At 40.2% G+C, this 22,191-nt stretch overlaps 1 protein-coding gene across 6 annotated transcripts in view; it reads right to left on the bottom strand.

The window, feature by feature from the left end:
- Positions 1 to 133: 133 nt before the first annotated feature.
- Positions 134 to 22,191, bottom strand: part of LOC119729498 (telomerase protein component 1-like) — a 36,408-nt gene continuing 14,350 nt past the window's right edge. For all 6 annotated transcript variants that reach the window (XM_038202074.1, XM_038202071.1, XM_038202070.1 and 3 more), the window contains 33 exons: positions 21,992 to 22,105; positions 21,330 to 21,450; positions 20,717 to 20,899; positions 19,826 to 20,001; positions 19,497 to 19,647; positions 18,772 to 18,948; positions 17,940 to 18,032; positions 17,189 to 17,321; positions 16,665 to 16,845; positions 16,297 to 16,406; positions 15,454 to 15,734; positions 14,798 to 15,019; positions 13,988 to 14,083; positions 13,221 to 13,345; positions 12,572 to 12,827; positions 11,933 to 12,052; positions 11,534 to 11,632; positions 10,865 to 11,128; positions 9,851 to 10,017; positions 9,402 to 9,504; positions 8,849 to 8,986; positions 7,894 to 8,001; positions 7,160 to 7,298; positions 6,426 to 6,619; positions 6,010 to 6,129; positions 5,792 to 5,883; positions 5,199 to 5,280; positions 4,738 to 4,868; positions 4,358 to 4,513; positions 3,662 to 3,767; positions 2,890 to 3,126; positions 2,190 to 2,294; positions 134 to 1,589 (listed from right to left, as the gene is read on the bottom strand). In XM_038202074.1, coding sequence (XP_038058002.1) covers positions 1,449 to 1,589; positions 2,190 to 2,294; positions 2,890 to 3,126; positions 3,662 to 3,767; positions 4,358 to 4,513; positions 4,738 to 4,868; positions 5,199 to 5,280; positions 5,792 to 5,883; positions 6,010 to 6,129; positions 6,426 to 6,619; positions 7,160 to 7,298; positions 7,894 to 8,001; positions 8,849 to 8,986; positions 9,402 to 9,504; positions 9,851 to 10,017; positions 10,865 to 11,128; positions 11,534 to 11,632; positions 11,933 to 12,052; positions 12,572 to 12,827; positions 13,221 to 13,345; positions 13,988 to 14,083; positions 14,798 to 15,019; positions 15,454 to 15,734; positions 16,297 to 16,406; positions 16,665 to 16,845; positions 17,189 to 17,321; positions 17,940 to 18,032; positions 18,772 to 18,948; positions 19,497 to 19,647; positions 19,826 to 20,001; positions 20,717 to 20,899; positions 21,330 to 21,450; positions 21,992 to 22,105 — 4,921 coding nt within the window. In that variant the 3' untranslated portion in view covers positions 134 to 1,448. The remainder of the gene's footprint in view (positions 1,590 to 2,189; positions 2,295 to 2,889; positions 3,127 to 3,661; positions 3,768 to 4,357; positions 4,514 to 4,737; positions 4,869 to 5,198; positions 5,281 to 5,791; positions 5,884 to 6,009; positions 6,130 to 6,425; positions 6,620 to 7,159; positions 7,299 to 7,893; positions 8,002 to 8,848; positions 8,987 to 9,401; positions 9,505 to 9,850; positions 10,018 to 10,864; positions 11,129 to 11,533; positions 11,633 to 11,932; positions 12,053 to 12,571; positions 12,828 to 13,220; positions 13,346 to 13,987; positions 14,084 to 14,797; positions 15,020 to 15,453; positions 15,735 to 16,296; positions 16,407 to 16,664; positions 16,846 to 17,188; positions 17,322 to 17,939; positions 18,033 to 18,771; positions 18,949 to 19,496; positions 19,648 to 19,825; positions 20,002 to 20,716; positions 20,900 to 21,329; positions 21,451 to 21,991; positions 22,106 to 22,191) is intronic.

The raw sequence follows: 22,191 nt of genomic DNA, 5'->3' as shown, positions 1-22,191 counted from the left end.
CATTGTTTTAATTTAATAACACGCAGGGCTGAAACTTTAAATGTGTTCACTCAACAACATTCGAAAACTTCAACGTTTTTGCCAACAAGACAGGAAATCTCAAATCTAAATGAATAGCTACCTCGGACAAAAGTGGCTCTTAATCAATTTTTTATTAATAGAATTGCAACAACATTGCGATCATCTGAGACAACAGAGTGAAATAAAAGTAGTTTCTTTTGAATAAAATTGTTATAGCGATCTCTTATATCCATCTACACTTCATAAGTAATATTTCAGACTAAAATACAAGCTATAAAGTAATATGCCAGAATTATACAAAGATTATACAAAAATATTTCCCACGACCACCTTATTGAAAATGCGTTTCGTTTCTTCCCTCCAATATTTTTATTCAGACAATGATAATACTTAACGGGTTAATACACTATTGTGACAAACCTCACAAAAATATGAAATTCAGAAAAAGGAAAGAGACCGTATTTAACATACAGAAGACATATTATATCACGTATTTGGGTTGGTTCTTATTCTGTTCAACGACCTAACTATTCTTAAAATATACCGAGAATCCGAGTTTACTCATTATTCCCAAACACATGATCAGTGATTTCTCAATTGTTAGTGCTTTCTTACAATCTCGATAAAATTACATTCAACACGGTTCTTTATCTAGGTATCTTGGTAGAATTTGTAATATTTATTAACCTTGTGGAGCGGTATAAAACGCTCAACTCCAAACACATTTTCTCTGCTCTGAAATACACTTTTCTTTAATTCTAGCTATTATATCCAATCAAATAAAAAAAATTAAAAATTTTGTGACAACAAACCTTGAAACAAACCCAAACTCCAAAAAATATTGGAATCTTGTACATTATTCCCAAGATAACTGATTGACATTGCATTATGACAAAGTAATGTGCGCTTTCTTACCTAAACTTTTTTACATTAGAAATTCCTTGCATTTGTTACACAGTGTATGATAAAATGATCTTAATAAATTTTCACATTGTACACAGTTAGCTGTTTGAACATTTTGGCAATAAATATTAGACTCAAAAATTGCCAACATTCTTTGCTTTACCAACAGTTTTAGATAAACTCATTTTTCAATCTATTCCAAACAAACCCAGAATACTACTTCTTTTCTTTCGGGAAAGCAAATTTTGAAGAAAAAAAATATCATAATCTACTTAATAATACAAACTTGAATATTTTTGTTTCCATGAAACTTATAGCATGCGGTACAAGATACACACTCAGAACATTTGATACTTTTAGAGTTATCTTTAAACTCAGTAAGTATTTGCAATATTTTTTTTTCCATTTAATACCTCAATAATTAAACGTTGGCACTGTTGCCTACCTACTATGTGAACATAAATCTCAAAGTTTCAAATCATCAATAAAGTTTTAAGCATGACACACTATATATCTTCTTTAATTTAGAATTTCTCTACAGATTTGCTGCGCCACTCCAGGAAGTAGACGTTCCCCAGTTTGTCTCCGCATATGAGCTCCGTGCTGTCTGGGGCCGGGGATGCAGTTACCGTAGTAACGGGAGCCTTGCAGTAAAACTGTCCCACCTGAAAGATACAAAATTATAAACATCAGTCATTCTCAACATTCAAGACAAATAGGAATCTATGATAAAAATCTATAATTTTTTTTAAAATTTGGACAATGAAATTGACTAAAAGTGTATGGCTTCTGACAAGCGTCCTTGAATAAAGACATTGAGAAAATGGGAACTGCCAACATAGGGCTGGATAGCTTAGTTGGAAAAGCACCAGAACGGCAATCCGGAGGTGGCAAGTTCAAACCCCGCTCCAATCAATTTCTTTGTTGGACTTTCAAATCATTATAATGCACTTACAATCCCGGCCAAAATGGTTGGGACACTTGGAAAGAACCTTAGCCTCTAACGGTCACCAACTCCCCCGCTCCCCCGGTCAATGTTGTTCTCTTCAGCGGATGGAGTACACACCACGCAATGAGAGACAACATTGAACGGGGGCCGGGGGGTTTGGGGCCCAGCAAGATTTGGCCAGGATTGTAGTCACTTTCCCTTGTTTTAATTGATTATAATAAGAAAAAAATTATAATATTGATGTTTGCTTTGTTTGCCTCCTGGTAGTGGTGGGAACATTCACAATTTGGGGAGGTCAAGTTTAAGCACACCGTACCTGTTTCAGGTTCTTTCTAGACCACAGCTTGAGGGCGCTGTCTTCTGAGGCCGTGCAGATGACATCGTCGCAGACAGCGATATCATGAACCGCACTTGTGTGAACCTGTTTTGAAGAAAAAGATGGCATGTTGCTTAACTTTCAAACCTCCAAAAAAATTAGTGACTGAGCCCATACACAAATTTGATGAGGACAAAAAATATGTGCATAGTCAAAAAAGGTAATGGGCCAAAAAACTCCCAATCTTCAGTGCATATCACCTGGGTTCTCAATGGAGTTAAGCTAAACAGTTCAATCTGCTTAGGACTGTTTCCTGCTTAGACGCTCATGACATTGGGACCTGGTCTTAAAATAATGTGCATGCATGTAAGCTTTTCTTTATAATTACTTCGTGCCTGGATGGAAAAATAACAATTTGCTGGCTAGCAGAGTAAACTGGGGAAAAAGGGTCTTGCCACTTCCATCCATTATTAATATTAAATTGTAAGATACATTAATTGTGACGAATGAAAGAGTTTTATTTATCAAGGGCATTTTAAGATTTAGTAATCAATAAAAAAAACAACAACAACAAAACAGGCCAAAACAAAAATCATATGAGAAATTTTGAGAGTAATACAAAAATGATTATTATATTATACAGCTAATCTTGAAAGTTGCATGAAATGCAATCCAAATAAGCAAAGGTCTTTCGGCATACCTTTTTCCTGGCGATGACTTCTTCTGTCACCACGTCACATACCGACAGGTAGCCCTTGGAATCCCCGGCCAGTACCGCCTTGTTCTTGCCGGTCGCCTTGTCCCTTAGACCCAGGGTCTTGCCCCCTCTCAGCTGGACTCCCGCGCAGGCCTGTACCCAACAGGGCTCCTGGTAGCCCACGGATTGCTCCGCGGTGGTGGGGTCGATGATGCTGAACTTTGTGCTTCTGTCCAACTCCTGAAGAAGAAAAAGCAGAACCAGAAATTTGTTTTAACCTCTTTTAAAAGCTCTTTCTTTTGGTTTATTTAAACCTTTATAGGTAAAAAGACCTTTACGGTAAAACCTCAGGAATTCTGGCTTGAAAAAAGGATTCTTTAAAAATCCTGAAATCAGAAGAAAAAAATTCTGACACAAAATCCTGAAATCGAGAACAAATCCTGACAAATCTCACCACAGATTTTAAAATATAAATTAGTTAGAATAAATAACAAATTTAGGATCACAAAAGATGGCAACTATAGTTTTAAACTACATTTATCTGCCAAATAAGTAATGATTGATGAACAAAAACTGTATGAAATTGTTTTCATTAAAAAAACAGTAGTCGGGTAAAGAAAAAAGGGAAAAATATGACAGCAACTGCACAGCAACTTTGTGAGCCACAAACCCAAGTTATACTTATGAGAAAAAATTCAAAAGCAATTCCTTCCTTTATGATCTTTTCCATTTCTAAAAAAATGGAATTTTCTTCCAGTTGACAGTAAATACGTACCAGGTTGTTGAAGTGTTGTATCTCTCCATTGGCAAAGCTAGCAACTAGGGTGTTATCACTGAGTATCTTCAGATCCAGAATCCAGTCTGATTGTTCCTCTGCCCCTCTGAAGAAACAAGATTTTATAATGACATTACTCCATTTCTCTCTTTTTTTTTACCATTTTAAAGTATCATGATTTTCTTTTGCAAATAAATTATCATCTTGATGAAAAGGGTAATATCTTCAGTAGGAAAATATCCTCCATATTTTCAGTATGAAAAAATCCTCCATATTTTCAGTCTTAAGTGGTTTTCAAAATTCTTTCGACTTGTTTCAAAAAGTTGCAAGTTTTAGTTTACTATTTAACTATAAACAACTTAAACAGTCACTTGGATCCGCCTTATTTAAATCAAATAGTTGCAAGGAACAAAATAAGTCTATTGACTAGTTTCTAAAGCGAAAAGGATCTACAAAGAAGTAATAATGCTGAAACAGATATGAATAACAAAAAGAAGTTTTGTTGCACCTATGAGACTCCCTTGACCATTGCAAACAAAATTCCAAACTACGTTACGAGGGCGTTTTCAATTCTTTGCAATTTTAACAACTTAATACCATGAAAACATCAAAGTTTCAAATACTCTTAATTTTTTTTTTCAAGATTTTTATACTGCATCTGAAAATGAAGAAATTCTAGATGAAAACTGAGATTACCTGGAGTAAACCCGGCGCAGTTTCCCAGAGTCACAGCGGAACATGCAAATCCTGGCCGCCCAGTGACCCGAGTAGAGGTTATCTCTCAAGGGGTCATAGGTCAAACAGGTGACTGGGCTGGCGTCATGTGTGCTGGAATTCATAGTCTTCCGATATCTGAGGAAACACAGATAAACAAACATGTAATAGACAGTCCATTAAATACTTAAGTTAGTTACTTCTTCTCTCACTCGGATTAGAAACACCTTGAAAACAATTTAAAAACAAGTACAAAACGATTAGTCTTGTAAAAATACAAAAGGAACCCTGATTCCTAAAAGAAGAACCATTGCCTTCTTCAAGTTTAAGGTTTGACAATAGGTACTTGTAGAAACACTCACTGTACTCTCCAGACTGTTGCAGGTGGGGTGGGGGCTTCTATCTCCCATACTGTCACGGTACCCTCGTCAGAACCCAGAGCAAACCTGGTATTACCCAGGAAGCAGACCGCATTGATAGACTTCTCTACCAACTGCAAAGAAAAATACAAGTGTTAAGTTACATTTATACAACATAACATGGAAGAACACTACAAGCGAAGTACAAAAGTGGCCGATAATAAAACTACAAATCAATCAACTGTACTATTTAGGTCATCAATATTAATGATTGATTCACATTGTCGACTGTGATTTAGCAAACTTCACCTATTTCAGTGTTGCGCTGACCTGAAATGTATTTGGGGCAAGATAAGGTCGACCAAATAGAATTTAGTTTTAGACAGGCAAACTAACAATGTATTAATTATCCATGGAGTAAACACTGGAGCGTTTAGGGAAACACAACATATTTGATTTGTTACCTTGCTGGAGAAGATCATCTTGGGCAGCGTATCGGTGGATGAGTGTCTGTCAGGCATTCTCCAAACTATCACTTCGCCATTCCTGCACAAAATAAAATGTTGGGAAGAAAAAGGAACCTTAAAAGTTGAATTTGTTTAGCTTATGTCATCAAACCTACACTTTTGACAACCTGTCTAAAAGCAATTTGCTTGATTTATAAATCAGTTGAGAGATAACCTGAGCAAGCAACAGCTAGATAACACTTAGTGATATCATATTTTGAAAGGCTTTCAGTCCATGCAACATATGTGTATACATGCCTACTACCTAGTGCCCGTTGTCAGGCCACTCAGTTTGGCGTAAAAATAGGCCACTTCGATATTTCAACTGCGCATGATTACAATGACGGTCGCATGACGCTCGCGCATTGACTACTAGCAGAATGGGAGTGCGTGTAACACTGCAATTACAAGATGCTGCCATTTTATCCCGAACGAACTTTGACCTTGACTACATCAACGAGATCCTGAACTGGCTCATTAAGATACACTGAATTTAACAACTTGATAATTCCGTCTAGTGAGTAGTCTAATTGTGCATTAGGTATACGTACCGGCTTGTGGAGACCGCATATGTGCCCTTGGCAGAGAACGCTGTGCATGTCACTTCTCCGTTATGGCTGACAGACAGGATCTGGGCCTCCAACTGTAAGGAAAAAAATCAAAACAGAAAAAAGATGTCATCCTTGCCACAGTTAAAGGAATTATTCAAAGGCAGGACTAGCAGGGGTAATAATCCAAACTCAGAGCTCCAAGGTTTTGTGACTGTTACCTTGGGTGTCCAGATCTTGACCGTTTTGTCCAGGGATCCTGTGATGATGTCACCCTTACCGGACACGGCTACGGCCACAACACTGTCTGAGTGACCACTCAGTGATGCCATCTCGTTGCCCTGGAGACAGAATGAAAAAAAAAAATGCCCATTACACATGATTCCTACCAATGTTTTTTAAGGTTCCCCGAAGTACCTAAAAGTGGATCCTAAACACATCTCAAAATATGAGACATATGTCAAAATGCAATGCGAGGTGATTATTTGTCTTCCCTCAATACATAAGTATGGAAAAATGAACAGTGGATCTATGTGGAACTCGGTCAAAACGGTCAAAGTGATAACCCAAAATTTAACATCTACTCTCACTGATGTTACATCACAAACCCCAAACAATAATACACTCTATGACTAACCTGTAGAGGTTTCCATAGATGCGTCATGGCATCATCGCTGCCGGTTGCTACGACGACGTTCTCCAGCCGCACCATCTCCACCTTGTCCAGTTTCCTCTTCTCATGTTTGTCCTTCCATTCTTCTTGGGCCACCATACTGGACCACGGCTGGCTGGGTGCAGCTGAATCCTTCACGTCCAAGTCTTCAAAGATGTCTGTATTACAACAACATGAACGGCAAGACTTTAAAAAAAAAGTTGTCCCCAAAAAATGTGTGTACCTTTGGAAATGGCTGAAAGGGGTAACGAGTTCAGTAAAAGAAGTATAGAACACCAACTTATTTGAAGTTGTAAAACTGATTCTTGAGATTTTTGATTTTAAACTCCTGCAGCTGTGTTACAGTGAATAAACAGTCCAGTCATGAAAAAATGGGATGAAATAGGTTTGAAAGATGTCTGACAGAACAAAAAAAATTGAGAAAGGTAGCACAGGACTTACAGATTAAGATTCACCTGGAAACAAAAAATCGACCACCCCTCCAAATTTTGACTTTGCCCCACTGTACAGCAAAGTGGCAATTTACAACTTTAAGCTTATTTCATAATGACAGGTCACATTATGTTCCGAAAACGTGGGCCATGATTTCCAATTTGCCTATGCTCAGGATGGTTTGCAACGGTACAGGGAATTACAGGGAGAGCAGTTTGGTTGGTACATGGTGCCATTGTTAATCAAACTTTTTTGTCCGTACTTACTCTCACGCTGTTTTGCAGACACAAAGATATCACAGCAGTTGACTCGACTATTGTGTCCATACAGAGTGGTGATCTCAATGCCCTTGTGGGACCAGACGCGGACAGTGCCGTCAAAACAGGCCGAGACAACACAGCCTTGCTAAAATGGGGAAAAAACAAGTAAACAAATGAACCACAATGGGACTCAAAGTGGGTGAACATTTTTTCAACAATGGAGTCCACAAAAGATTGTTTAGTACAGCGATTATTTGTTATTGCCACTATCAGTCGCAACGCTCCGTATGATTGTAAATAAACTTCAAGAGCTGCTGGGGTGTTCGTTATTGACTCTGTGCATGAACATAGAGGGCGCTCTACTTTCGAGCGCCAGCAGGATGGACACACTGCGTGCGCGTACTGGTTTGTGCAGGTATGGCCCGAAGTACATGTAATCAATTTTAATTTTAATGAGCACAAGCCTGTAGCACCTTAGCATGAGCATCAGTCAGCATCAGTAATGCTTTCCCACCAAGTGGTCTCCCGCAACTCTCTCATTCTTACCGTTGAGGGGGTACTTGTGCATGGAGTCCATAGCCTATTTATGACCGATATGGTTGTTCATTTATGACTGATATGGTTGTTTTGTGTAAATAAGAGTAAAGCTATCGACATGAGCAAAGATAACGACCAACGCAGGATTTTTTGACATCTGAATTGGCTCTTGAATAAGAACTTGATCAAACTGGAAAGCTTACACTGTATGCCACAGCATTGATGGCGCTAGTGTGCCCCATGAACTGGTATCTCTCCTTCATGGTCTTCATGTCCCACAGTTTCAGGGTGAAGTCATTGGAGGCAGTCACCTATCAAAAGGGACAATCGTAATCAATATTCTAGTCAACATGAATTCTGTGGTTTAAACCTGAATCTTACTTAATACTGAGGTTAAAGACCCTCAAAAGTCCAAAGCACATAGAACTTTCTGCGAAACAGTGAGGGATGATTAGTCCAGGTTCCTAGCAAATGCAAATTAGAAGTTAAGATATTGGCAGATTCCCGCTATAGCGATTAGACGGACTTACGACAGACTTGTGATGGACTTACGACAGACTTAACAGACTTGTGATGGACTAGTGATGGACTAGCGATGGACTAGTGAGGACTTGTGATGGACTTGTGATTAGTCAAGGTTCATAGCAAATGCAAATTAGAAATTAAGATATTGGCAGATTCCCGCTATAGCGATTAGACGGACTTACGACAGACTTGTGACAGACTTGTGATGGACTTGTGACAGACTTAACAGACCTGTGATGGACTAGTGATGGACTAGCGATGGACTAGTGAGGACTTGTGATGGACTTGTGATGGACTTGTGACAGACTTAACAGACTTGTGATGGACTAGCGATGGACTAGCGATGGACTAGTGAGGACTTGTGATGGACCCATGATGGACTTGTAAGGATATGTGGAGACTTGTTTCTTACCAGGAAATCATTGCTATCAGACCAGCATAGAGCAGTGATCCAGTCCTTATGATGGGCTTGTGATGGGTTTGTGATGGGATTTTGATGGAGTAATAAAGAACTTACCAGGAAATCATTGCTATCAGACCAGCATAGAGCAGTGATCCAGTCCTTATGATGGGCTTGTGATGTGTTTGTGATGGGTTTGTGATGGGATTGTGATGGAGTAATAAAGAACTTACCAGGAAATCATTGCTATCAGACCAGCATAGTGCAGTGATCCAGTCCTTATGGCACGCATGTAGCTCAGCCAATGGTCTCAACGTCTTGCCTCGTGCACCACTCAAATAGTCACTCTCCATACTCCAAACCTGCAGACTCTGTACAACGAAAAAAAATAAAATAGACGTGTCGCATTATGAATATGAATGTTCAAGCCAATAAAATTGAGGACTACATGAATAATGAAACATGTTTTCCAATATTAAAAGGGTTGTTTTATTGACAAGCCTTCACATAGAGTTGAACGGTGGAAAAAGAGCAGTCACATTGAGACTTGATTGTTAACAAAAACAAGCAAAGTCCACGCTGTAAGATATTTCCTATATAACTTTTTTTGGCATTAAATTTTTTTGATGATATACAAGGGAAGCAGAGGTCAGAAAAATGTTTTGTAATGTTTATCATACCAGATGTCTTCAGCCTTTATGTTTTGCCATTACCCTTGCTTAAACAGCACAACAACTCTCTCGTGTTGATTGGTTTTATTGAAATGTTTGATAGTTGAGATCTTACCGCATCTTTGCTTCCCGTTGCCAGTCTAGTGCCATCCATGCTGAATCCACAGCAGGTCACTGTGCCGTTACATGTAGCGTGAATCACAGCGTGGCATTCCAAACTGTGCAAGAAAAACAGACAATTTGCAGATTTAGGATGCTATTTGTTGTTACACTGTCTGTGCTCTTTTGGCATGGTATCACAAGATGTTTTAAACCAAATCGCTATTTTTTTTTAAATACACCAACTGGCTTTGTTTCTCAATGATAAATAGAAAACACATTAACTCATGATAAGTAACAGCTTTCAGATTTAAGATTTGTGACAGGTTTGACTCGGCTACTTAATCAAACAAAAATAACCAACAGAAAACATTGCATATGCTTTCTTGACAACAAACGCTTCCCCTGAATCGAAATATTTATAACAACAAAACATAAGAAACTTGACTAATTGTCCACACTTACGTTTTTTGGCTGGACTTGCGTTCATACGGCACACGCCATATATGGATGGTGTTGTCTGTGTAGGTGACTGCAGCCAGACGGTTTGGAGTGCTGTAGGCCAGACTAGTGACTGGCTTCAAATGGGATGCCAGGGTGGTATTGATGGAACTTTTTGTGCCTGACAGAAGCTGGGGTTTATAAGAAGGGGGTAAATCAACTTATGACTTCTCCAGATGCCTAACAGAGTCCTGCAGCTAATTTTCACAAAACCTCATGCAACTCCTCAACAGTTTTTGAACGAGCCATATATCCATTTAATGTTGAGCAACTATTCAGTGATGACACATTTCACAAAAGTTTTGCACTGGATAAGTCCACAATTTATTCCACAAGTTTCTATGTTGCCTAAGCAGGCATATTAGGTGGTGTAAGTTACAGTGTACCAATTGTAAATGGTCAATTTTACAAACTAATCGTTATCGCTGCAGAGCATATATCGCTGCCAAACTTATCAAGAAGTCAAGGGTTTAGTTTGGAGGTGTATGAAGTGCTTTTTTACTCACGACAAAATGTTAACACTTGCTCTCTGACTCTGAATAAAGTCAGACAAAACCTATTTTCAAAATGGCGGGTTGAGCTGAATCAATGACAGTTACTGATAACAGCTGTACAAAGGCCGAGTTCACCTTCTTTAAAGATGTTCAAAATATTTAAACCTAGCATATATAAGAGGGGGGGGGGAGGTGCTTGTACAATTTTTTTTCAATGCTGAGCCTTTATGAGTATTTAGACTGAAGTCTTGCCGACACCATGACAACAATTTTTAAAAAAAATTGATATGGACTCGCGAAAAATTATGTCATATTTCCTGTAGGGCTACCAAAATATCTTATGTTTTGCATTGAACATGCACATAATGAGACACCTCTTATTTTATGATGACCAAATGACCATTTTTTTTCCTATTTATAAAGAAGAAATATAAAAAGATTGAAATTGTCCTTACTGAGGCAAACATTGCCTTGTTGCACTCACCATGACATCTCCTGAATCCCACCCTACCAGCAGCTCCAGTTGGCCTGCTGGGGTCATGACCCAACGTAACCCCATGACCCTAGCCTGCCGGTGTGCTACCTCCCAGATCTCGGCCCCGCTGTTTGTCTCGAACAGCCTGATGCTACCGCCATGGTAACCCACGGCCACCTGCATGCCATCGGGACTGATGGCGGTCGCTGTGACATGGCCGTAGCGGTCCAGGCCAAACGTGGACAGTTTACGGCCGAGGTTTCCAGACCACACCTGGAATTTAAAGTAGACAAAAAGAACCTTCTCAACAAATTGTTTTTTAATCCTAGGCCTGGATCTTTTATCGTGGATCATATCATTACCATTAACAATCAAGACAAAAATGTGCCCAGCTTTTCAGCCTAGTTTTTTAGACCACAACTGCAATTTTTTTGAAGCAGTCACTTGAAGCAGTCAATACTTGCAACAAAATGGTTCTCAAGCTTCAGGTGAGGCAAAAAGCTATGGACGTATGCACAAGGTTAATCGGCAAAAATGTAAATGTTCACATGTCAATCCTTAAAGTGGCAGCAGTGCACAAAGCAAAAAAACAAGCATCAATTACAAACAGAATAGTGCCAATGGCAATTTAACATGAAAATAAACTCATAATCTGAATCCTATAAACTCATTCCTTACCTTGACTCTCTGATCATCACTGACAGTTACAAGTTGGCGTCCATTTGGAGAGAAAGCCAGACGGTTGATGGGCATCACATGACCATCCAATCCTCCAACCTGATTGGTTGTTTAAGAAACAAAAACAGGAAATCTTAACAGCCATACTTTTACAAAGTGATTAAACCTTTCCTTTCTTTCTTCTTTTTTCTTCTGAAGTTGAAATCTAGAGTTCCTAGTTCAAAGCCTGACAAAACCCACACAAAACCCACAACGAAAAAGTATGGGAAATCTCTCTTACTCAGGCAGGAATAGAAAACCAATTTTGTCATAAAGGGAATGCCCTTTTGTGTCAGGAAACCAAATTTGAGAGAGGTAAAAGACCACAGAAGCCATAACAAAACTATACAGCTGACATACCTGGTTGCCAGTCTTTGACGACCATATTTTGACTGTGCCATCCAGAGATGCTGAAGCAATGTGTGCCCCGCTTGGGGAGTATGCTACTGCACGGACTGATGCCTTGTGACCTCGCAAGATCTACAAAACAGAGAAAAAAGCTAAGCTTAACCGACTGTTGATAAATAATAATTGCGAGGAATATGTGTAACAGTAACATTTCAAAAATATTTCAGGGTACAGGAGGGTCCACACAGTACCATTATATAGGTGGGGGTAAGGGTAGGGGTGGGCCAGGAAGAAGTGGGCCGGGAAGGGGTGGGGGAAGGGACGGGGAATGATGTGAGGGCACGTGTGGGTTGGCGGGGTTGGTGTGGGTGTTGGTGTGGGTGTTGGGGTGGGAGTGGCTGCGAGGGTTGGGGTTGGGTAGGAATAGGGGTGCAGGTACAGGTAGGTTGGGTTAGGGTTGGGGTTGGAGTGGGCATTGGGGTGGGGGTGGGGTTAGGTTAAGGATGGGTGTAAGGGTAGGGTTGGGTGTAGGGCTGGATTTGGGGTTGGTTGGGATTGGGGTTGGGGGTTGGGTGGGGGTTGCGGTTGGGGGATGGGGTGGGATCAGGGGGATGGGGTGGGATCAGGGGTTGGGGGGGAACACACACTCACCCCAAGTCTCTTCTTATCTTCCACATGCCAGATCTTCATGGCAGCATCCCAGCCCCCAGTCACCACCATCCTGCCCTCAGGATGGAAGGCCACACAGTTGATGGGGGTTGTGTCACTCAGTGAGCCTATCTGTCTGCCGTCGCTGTCGTCCCACAGCTTCAGGCTGGAGTCCCAAGAGGCTGAGACGATCATGGAGCAACGGCTGCTATGGCAACAGGAGCTGACGCGTCGTCTGTGGCCCTTCATGACCGCAATCCTATTACATCGAATGGAATCAACAGAATATCACAGCTGCTATGTATTCATGATCCTGAACACTTCAGGATTTCCCTTAATTTTCAGTCGGTTAATAAAATTTAATAAAAGTACATTTTGATGAGACACATGCTGGCGTTAGGAATTTCCCAATGAATGGAAGGGAATGTACACTTTACTTTGAGTGTCACGCCCGTGGCCTAAAACAGCTGTAACAAACAATCGCTATAGTGAACATTCTTTTGTAAACCAAATTGTGTTCATTACAGCGACGTTCTACTTTAACAGTAATATTTTGATGTTTACAACCGAAGGGCTTAAAGTTATGCACCGAATCCATACAATCATATACTAATCTTAAGTTTGGTGGCCACAACAATAGCTTATTACGTACCTGTGTCCCTGATTGACGTCCCACAGACTGAGTGTCTCATCCACAGAGGCCGTGACCAGACGCTGTCGGCCTACAAAGCAGCAGTCGGTGATTGCGTCAAAGTGACCCACAAAACTCCTGGCCTCCTGGTGAAAACAAACACAACAGAGCAAATCAGTGAATAAGTAAATGCTGGAATGATAGTAGCGTTGACGTTTTTGCCGTATGTTTGAGACAGACATACAAAGAACATGATGGCAGAAATATTAGGCATTTTTGATGACAACTTTCCTCAATCTTCAAAAATCTTTTAAAAGTGTGGGAACTTTTGATACACTCTTTAAATTCAAATTTTCAAGGCGCAACAAGTCTCATGTACAAATGCAGTAATAATGGCTTGCACAATTAAAGTTTTGCTGAAGTCACTTTAGCTAATGAAATTTCATATCTTGGAGAAATAGAAAAAAATATATATTTCTTAACTTTATACCACAGCACTGTTTATTTGGACTTAGAAACTGCGCAGATTAAACTTCACACAAACAAACAAACACATAGTAGTATACAAAATAAAAAATTGATGAAAACAATTTTGTTGTTTGTGATCATTACGTATGGATTTTACTGTATTTAACCATTAGCGCTTGTACTACACTGTATTACATTGCATTTACTCCTCGATGAATCAGGAAAACCGTAGAGTGTTTGGGCCGGCATAAGGGGTAAGAGGCAGGGTGGTTTGGGGCAGTGCAGGGATTAATGGGTTAGATCTGTCCTTGATATCTTACCTTAGCTGTCTCACGCTCAAACAGTTTCACTGTGCAGTCTTCATTACCGCAAGCCACAAAGGCACCGTCGCTTGAAATGGCCAAACATGTTACAGCCTGCAATAAAATATACTATGGCTGATTACATGGCCAAAGTATCTACTTTTTAACTTCATGGTTGACATCCTTGTTAAATCAACCTACAGTTATTCACCTAGCTTTCCTGTGCATTACCAGAATTAAGACAATACAATTGAAACCAAAAAAATATATCATTTTTCACACAAAAATTCCAACTTTAATCTCATGCGATATAAAATAGACAGTAAAAACAGCTGCATCTGGGCGTGCAGGGCGATACAGTTCTACACGCAGATGTTGACCTCTTCATGGAAAAAAATTATCAAGCCTGTCTCCAAGATATGAGACATTTTCTGATCACAACAGTCAAGTTTATTACTGCAAGCATACTCTTGGCTAGAAAAGAATTTGAAACAGTATGCAGAAGCGAAAATTGATTGTGCTACAGTGAAATCTTGATAAGTCAAAACCTGCTAAATCAAAAACCCTGCTAACTCAAAGTAAGAACTTATTCCCGTCAATTGTTAAAAAGAAAATCCATTTGCTAACTCAAACTCTGCTTAACTCAAAATTTGAGCTCATTCCCTTGAGGTTTGACTTATCGAGATACACTGTATTTCATTTTGTTCAGGTAGTTTTGGGGTCAATCTTTATCAGTTGAAGCTGTTAAGGTTTTTTCTTTACATACTCCAAAAGTCAGTTTCAAATAACGGACTAATATAAATACAAACAATTCTGTTTTGTATTCACCTGAGTGAATCCCGTGATGGTCATTGCGCAATCCTCCTGCTCCTCCCTCTTGTTCTTCCAGACCACCAGACTCTGACGAGAAGCCCCGCCCCCGCTGTCAATCATGCCCTTCATGGACTGACAGACGGCCGATTCCGACGGCTCATTGGCCGCTTGTTGCCAGGTCAGGGCCGGCAGGTTGGAAACGATGTGCAGGTTGCGGGACACAAAGGAACGGAATTCCTGTAAACAGATTAAAAAAAAACCCCGTTATCTGAAAAAAAAGTTCAGATTATGGTGCTCTTCACGCAAGGTTTGGGACGGGCTGGATGCCCAGCAAAACATTCATGTCACCCTGCTAAGGTTTTCCAACCCAACTCAATGTTATACTGCCTTGCTACTTTTTACATAATCTTATTCCATTTCAGGTTAAAAAAAGAAAGAAAAGAATACTACCTTACAATTGGTTCTTGATCTCAAAAAAATTAAGTGAAATCTGAAGCTTTAGGCGAAATAATTTCACAGGGTATTTGGTACTATCTCTATCTTCACTTTGAACAAGATTTTTCTCATCAAAATCATATGTTCCTTTTCAGGTAATTACAAATGTTCCTACGTGCCTTTATCCATGGTTCTTGAAGGAACCTGCCTTAAAACGACAAATACACTTGACCCACCTGCACCTGCGGCTTGGCCAGAAACTTCTCCCTGTCCCTAAGAGCAGCTCTGTTGGTTGCTGCTGCCCCAGACCCACTATCCCCGACAAAATCGTCCAGTAGCGTTGAGGCCAGACCCATCCTACACTTGGCGTAGATGAACGGCAGGCTGCACAGCGCCGACTGCAGCTCTGCGTAGGCCGCGGTGCGTGAGAGGTGATAGGAGACCTCGCTGAAGGCGCGCGGCTTCCGACCGGCCCAGGAGCAGTCTCGCAGAGGGTCTGCCTCTTGCAAGAAGTAGCCTACAATGAAATAAAATTGCAGCCTTATTTTACAAATTAAACATCGCTGAACCCTCCTGCTGTCTGAGCAGTCAAAGACTGTCAAAATTTTAATCAATCCCCCCCCATGTCTTTATACACAGGTTAGTTATTAACAGTCAGATCATATTTTTAGTTGTAACTGTTTAAATTCCATCAATAGACAAAAGCAAGTAACTGGCAGGTATAACTGGCATATCAATCACCTACAGTCAAAGCACAGTTGTATCAAATTCAATAAACTGTCACAGCCAGTCGAACTTGCTTTATGTAGGCATAGGGTTCCGAACTGTAAACACTGTCATTTGATTGATTTAACTGCTGAGATGGCTTTCAATTTTATCAGCAAGAACAGGGCTACTAAGGGTAGGTATAAGCTCCCTGAGGTACTGGAAGTTGGCGACGTAGTTCCCAAGAAGCTGAAAGAGCCCGTTTATCGACTCCCGATACCAATGGGAGCTGATACTGCAAAACAATATTACATTCATTTCCATCAATATTACCACAGTAAGTCACGTTTGCCACAAATGCAGTCTCTACTAACCTGCAAGCAGCGCATGTAGTCTGGCTTCAGACTCTGCCCCAGAGCCCTTCATGTAACGCTGTCTGACAGCCTTATTGATGTCACCGTGGGCCAGGCTGAGGTGGTTAACACTGTGAAAAACACAATGAGATATTGAATTCATTAACTTCCCAGGGACTCCATGAACAAGCGCACTTTAAAATTTTGAATTACTGCTTGGTTCGACTATCTAATTGTTTGCATATCTGTACACGAACAACTGGATTGCCAATGACTGTTACGGATAACTAAAACTATGCATACGCATATCCCTTCACATGCGAAACCTGTTAAACGACACAACCTTTTTTTCAGATTGGTGTTTTGAAAGAGATCTAATTCCCTCTTACCTCTGTTCCCCGACAGGGCGCAAGAACCCCTGCAGGCTCCTCAGCAGCTGAGCAAAGACAGCCTGGGGCAGCATGTGCTCAGCGGTCAGACGGACGTTCTTGATGTCTTCAAGACGATACTTGCTGCCTCCCAGAAGGGTGTGAAGACTCAGGAGACTGTGCAGCTCATCCTCAAGGAGACCTGGATAAATCCGTGATGAAGCAACATCATGTTACGGTTGGAAGAAAGTAAGAAGCGTGAAAAGTTGACTGATTTGACGACCTCATGAGGCGAAGTGAATGGAGGTAGTCAAATGAGTCAACACAAATAAATCACTAATTTTGCCCTTCTTCCCCGAAATAACCATGTAAAATCACAAGTCAAATCACAACTTTACAAGTCAATCACAAGTCAATCTCAAGCCAAATCACAAGTTCATAATGAGCGGCAATGATCTGAAAAATGAATTGCCCTTTTAGAGTTATAAATATAAACCTTATTCTTAGTTTAAAAACTGATAAGATTTATACCAATGCCTACTTACCGTCTCTTGCACACACCAGCAATGCCAGGGCTGTAGCCAGTAACTCCTTGCCATGATCCATCTCCAGCCTCTGCATGACCTCCTGCAGCAAGGCGCTGATGGTGTGAGACATCCGCTTCAGCCTCTCAGATACCTGGTCAATCATCAGTCAAATCACAAATCAATCACATGTCCAATCACAAGTGAAACAACAAGTCAAATCACAAGTTCGTTAACAACTTTAACCACAAGTCATATCACAAATTCAATCACAAGACCTACCTGATGTTTAATTACAAGTTATATCACAGGTCAATCGCAAGTCAAATGACAAGGTCAATCAGAAGTCAAATCACAAGTCAATCACAAGTCAAATCACAAGTCAAATCACAAGTCAATCACAAGTCAAATCACAAGCCAATCACAAGTCAAATCACAGGTCAAATCACAGGTCAAATCACAGGTCAAATCACAAGTCAATCACAAGTCAATCACAAATCACAAGTCAATCACAAGTCAATCACAAATCAATCACAAGTCAGTCATGAAACAAATATTGAGTCAAAAGTCAAATCATAAGTAAAATGAAAGGTCAAATCTCAAGTCAGCTACAAGTAACAAGGGGGAGCAATGACTACGACAATTCAACAGCTTGTTACATGAGCTGAAACTGGATGTGATTGATTGGCATTAACCTGTAAGACCTTAGTTGTATTAAGGAACACAGAGTACTTTTCCAATTTTCTTTTTTGAGTGATTTATCTTCAATTACCTGCTCAAAGACTCCAAAGACACGCAGTTCTTCGCAGGCCAGAGTGAGGAACAATGGTAAGTTGGCTTCTCTCTTGGCAACCAGTAACTTCATCTGCAAAGAGTGAATCAAAAAGTTCAAATGATGAATTTTGCCAAGTATTCTTAGTCTGTCTTTGTGTGTTGTCTGTAGGCTCTGCTGACTTTAACAGCGCTATACTCTATTCTACATGTAATAATTAAAATTACCCTCAATGCTTCAACTATAAATATAAGTATGTTTATTTATTTGTTTAGATTTTACATGATATTTGCATCTAGAGAGGGAGTGTAGTAAACCAGAATGCAAATTGGAAGACTGCCACAGCCATTTATTACACATCATCAGATACGGGTTCTACAGAATTCCTTGGCTTTTTTCTTGGAGTATCAACTGTCCAGGACTCCTTGTAAATTAACAAAATTCCATAACTTTTCCGTGAGCTTCAATGATAGTTTGAAATAACAGCATTTTTCAGGATTTTCCATGGCTGTGGGAACCCTGAAATAAATGTGATAATTGAATTCCATCTTATGAATAGTTAATAGTACCCGCTGCTATGTACATCAGATTCGAACCAGCCAACCGATCCTGTTAGCTCGGTAGTCGAGTGGTAAGACATCTGCACTAGAAAGCAGGAGGTCGTGGGTTCGAGTCCCACACGAGTGATTTTGTCCAACTTTCATTCGGGAGGTAACACACTGAGTATACAGTGTTTATACGTCGGTGAAGGGTAAAGCCTAATTTGACACTGAATTCCAGGGACACTATAGGCATTTTCTTCTCTCTCAATAAAAAAAAGTCATGTTCTTGCCTGGTTGTTGAACGGGGACTCATCCAGTGTCTTACGGTGGACGGCCAGCATGCGTCTCACCACGGTGGCCTTGTCCAGCAGGTCAAGTGGGCCAAGGGTCAGAGTTGAGGGGTTACGGCGAAGCAGTGCCTTGTGGGATTGACTGTCCACGACGGTGCTGACCACAAACATCACATCCTGGTGGGGGAAGCAACAACAAAATCGTACGTTTTTACCACGTTTGTAGTTGAGCCTATTCTGTGTCTTATGCTGAAATATAAGCTGGTACATTATACAGATAATGAATGTTTATTAGTGCAATGGTAAGAGTAATTTCAGTCTCCGAATGAAATTAATTTTCTTCTATCACACTAATATGAAACCTTTTTTTTTTTATTATTATTTGCTTTATACAACGCCTGAACTAATCCTCTGAACGTGTCATCTGTAATGGAACTTGTATTTCTACGATGCAGTCTGGCCGTGGGTTTGGGAGAATAATTCAGTGATGTGTGATCAGAACTGATAATGTACGGACCAGTCTGCTGGCAAAGTGGATCTGTTTGAGCCCAAAACACCAGAGGGTTGCAGATGTCCAAGAAAGAAAAAAAAGGATTTTTTTTTTTTGTTGGAACAAAACAAACAAGTTGAAAATGTATTCGGTAAAAAAAATAAATTAGTTGAAGAACATGGAGAGTGCAACTTTAAAAAAGTTGGAAGTTTCAGCTAAGGAAAATGAATTCTACCTTTGGGATATCCTTTGGCAGCCATTCCATGTTGTTGGCCTGATACGCCTCCTCCATCTGATCAAGCCCGTCCAGAAATATCACCAACGGGGAACTCCCACAATGCACTGCAGCACCCTTCAGGAACTCAGGGAACTTGGTCACCAGTTTGCTGTAATTAGAACAATAATGACACCAGGTTTGTTTGGAGAACAATATGCAGGTTGTGGAGTTAACAAAAAGAATCTTGGCTATGTTTAGAGAGAGAACACCACCTTCGCTGGATAATTTTGCAAGAATTACTTGCACTGAAATTTAGAACACGATACCAGAAAGAGCACAGCACTCACTTGAAGTCTTCTGGTATGGTGAGAGTGAGAGCAAATCGCTTCTTGAGCTCCAGGCACAGGCGTCGCAGCACGGCCAGGACGTTGCTGGATCCCACCGCTGCACCCACAAAGTGAACCAAGACGTGGTTACCGTCAGACTCCAATATCTTGTTCTTGTAGCGCTGGGCCAGGCAGGACTGGGAGGAAAAACATGAAAAGAAAACAAAAAAATAACAAATATGCATCAAGGGAATAAATCATAAACTAACTCACAAGGGAAAACAATGGAGGTAGTGTTTTCAAACTTCAACAAGAAATTAGAATACATTTACGACTTATGTGGAACTGCACAGTAACTGGTGCCAGCCTTTGTTTAGTGTTGGCTAAACATTTAAACAGCTCGTGAAAGTTTTGTTAAATACTCATCAAATCAAATGTGAATTCCTATCTTTGGTTGAAAAAAATGAATTGTCCCCAACATCCAGCCTGTTACTCTCTGTACTGCCCCAAACCGCCCCAGCACTGTATGGTTTTATGGATTCATCAGGGAATAAATACAATGTAATGCAATGTAATACAATGTAATACAATGTCATACAATGTCATACAATGTAATACAATGTAATACAATGTCATACAATCTAGTACAATGTCATACAATGTCATACAATGTAGTACAATGTCATACAATGTCATACAATGTCGTACAATGTCATACAATGTCGTACAATGTCATACAATGTCATACAATGTCATACAATGTCATACAATGTCATACAATGTCATACAATGTCATACAATGTAGTACAATGTCATACAATGTCATACAATGTCATACAATGTAGTTCATGTGCTAATGGGTAAATGGCATTTTTGCAATGTCTTCATTTATTCTTTCTTCTTTTTCCTTACTGTGAGGGCAGTCTTTCCACAGCCGCTCTTTCCGCAGATGACCATCAGCCCTTTGTGGCAGGCGTCCATCAGGTCCAGGCACTGCCGCAGCTGGGTCTTACGGCCGCTGAAGCCGGCGACGTGGGCCTCCAGGAAGGCCTGATGGAGGGCTCCCTCGTGTGACAGCTCGTCCAAGAAGGCTTCCTGGATGATTCAAAGACAAAGATATGGTGAGTATAATTTGGGAGAAGTTTGAGGATATGCCATGCGCATGAACGCACAGAGAGACGGCGCAGGGAGATGGGCACAAGACGCTCGCATGTTAATTACAACCAGAGCGGGCATTTGTGTAAAATAACGTAACATGTAACATTCCGTAAGCTATTTTAGCCCGAATGACCTTTGACCTGGACTACTTCATAGAGATACCAAACTGGCTAATTCTTAAGCAATCTGAAAGGATATCCTGTCACTTTGACTCCTATTTGCTCTTTTTTTTAATTTTAATTTGTAACCCTCACCTTCAGTAGTTCTTGGCCTTTGTTTGGGCATTTACAAGTGAAAGAAAACATCAGCTACAATCAGCAGTTTTCTTTAATTGGAAATATTTCTACAAAAGTTTGGCCTTGTTTACCTCTTCAGGAAAATGTTTGACGAATGAGTTCCACAAGTTGTTGACGACGCGCATACCCATCTCTTCCAAGTTGGTGGTAACGGGTTTGTGGTCCACGACCCCACCAAACCGGCACGGATATCTGGAAAGAGAGAGATATGGGGATACATGTTGTAATGGAGCAGACAGTCTTTATGAGGTATTTATGAATATCTTAGCAGGAAGAATTACTGTGAAGGCTTGTCCACTTTCCCAACATATGTGATTGTTAGCTTATTTAGACATTTGCTGGAAAAAAACTAATTTATGAGAGAAAAATATTCAAAAAAAGTTTGAGGTTATTATTCGTTTTATCAATATCTAATGTCAAGTTGGCAACAGAACTGCTGCAAGAAGATACATCATAAAAATGCTTCACACTCAAGTTTGTGATGTTTAAATGATCCAAACAAAATTCTAGAGTTTGAGAATGTCAAATACATAAACAAGTTTACCACAGCTTTCTACATCCAAATTGAATTTGTAAAAAAGTCTACAACTGTAGACCAAAATTTGACAACCAGTTTGGCAAGTCACAGAAAATGAAGCCAATGTTATTTTTTCCTTGGCTTTTTGAAACAAAAATAATTTTTGGGGGGAGCCAAGGAAGTTCCATTTGTAAAAACAAATTGAAGACATCTTACCCATCAAAGACCTCCAGCCCGCTGCATCGCACTCGCTGCTTGAGATTCTCTATCTTCTCTGATGCTGCGTTTGACTCAGCTTGGAATGCTGACTGGCAGGAAGAGGGAACCTCACTGAAAAATGAAGGACAAACACCAAACCAATAAAAAACACAGATAAAACGTAGCTTGCCAGATACTACATGGTCTGTTTTAGCTTG

The sequence above is a fragment of the Patiria miniata genome, unplaced genomic scaffold, assembly GCF_015706575.1.
Source record: "Patiria miniata isolate m_02_andy unplaced genomic scaffold, ASM1570657v1 HiC_scaffold_21, whole genome shotgun sequence".
Classification (NCBI taxonomy): Eukaryota; Metazoa; Echinodermata; class Asteroidea; order Valvatida; family Asterinidae; genus Patiria; species Patiria miniata.
This window is presented reverse-complemented; position numbering and strand designations above follow the sequence as displayed.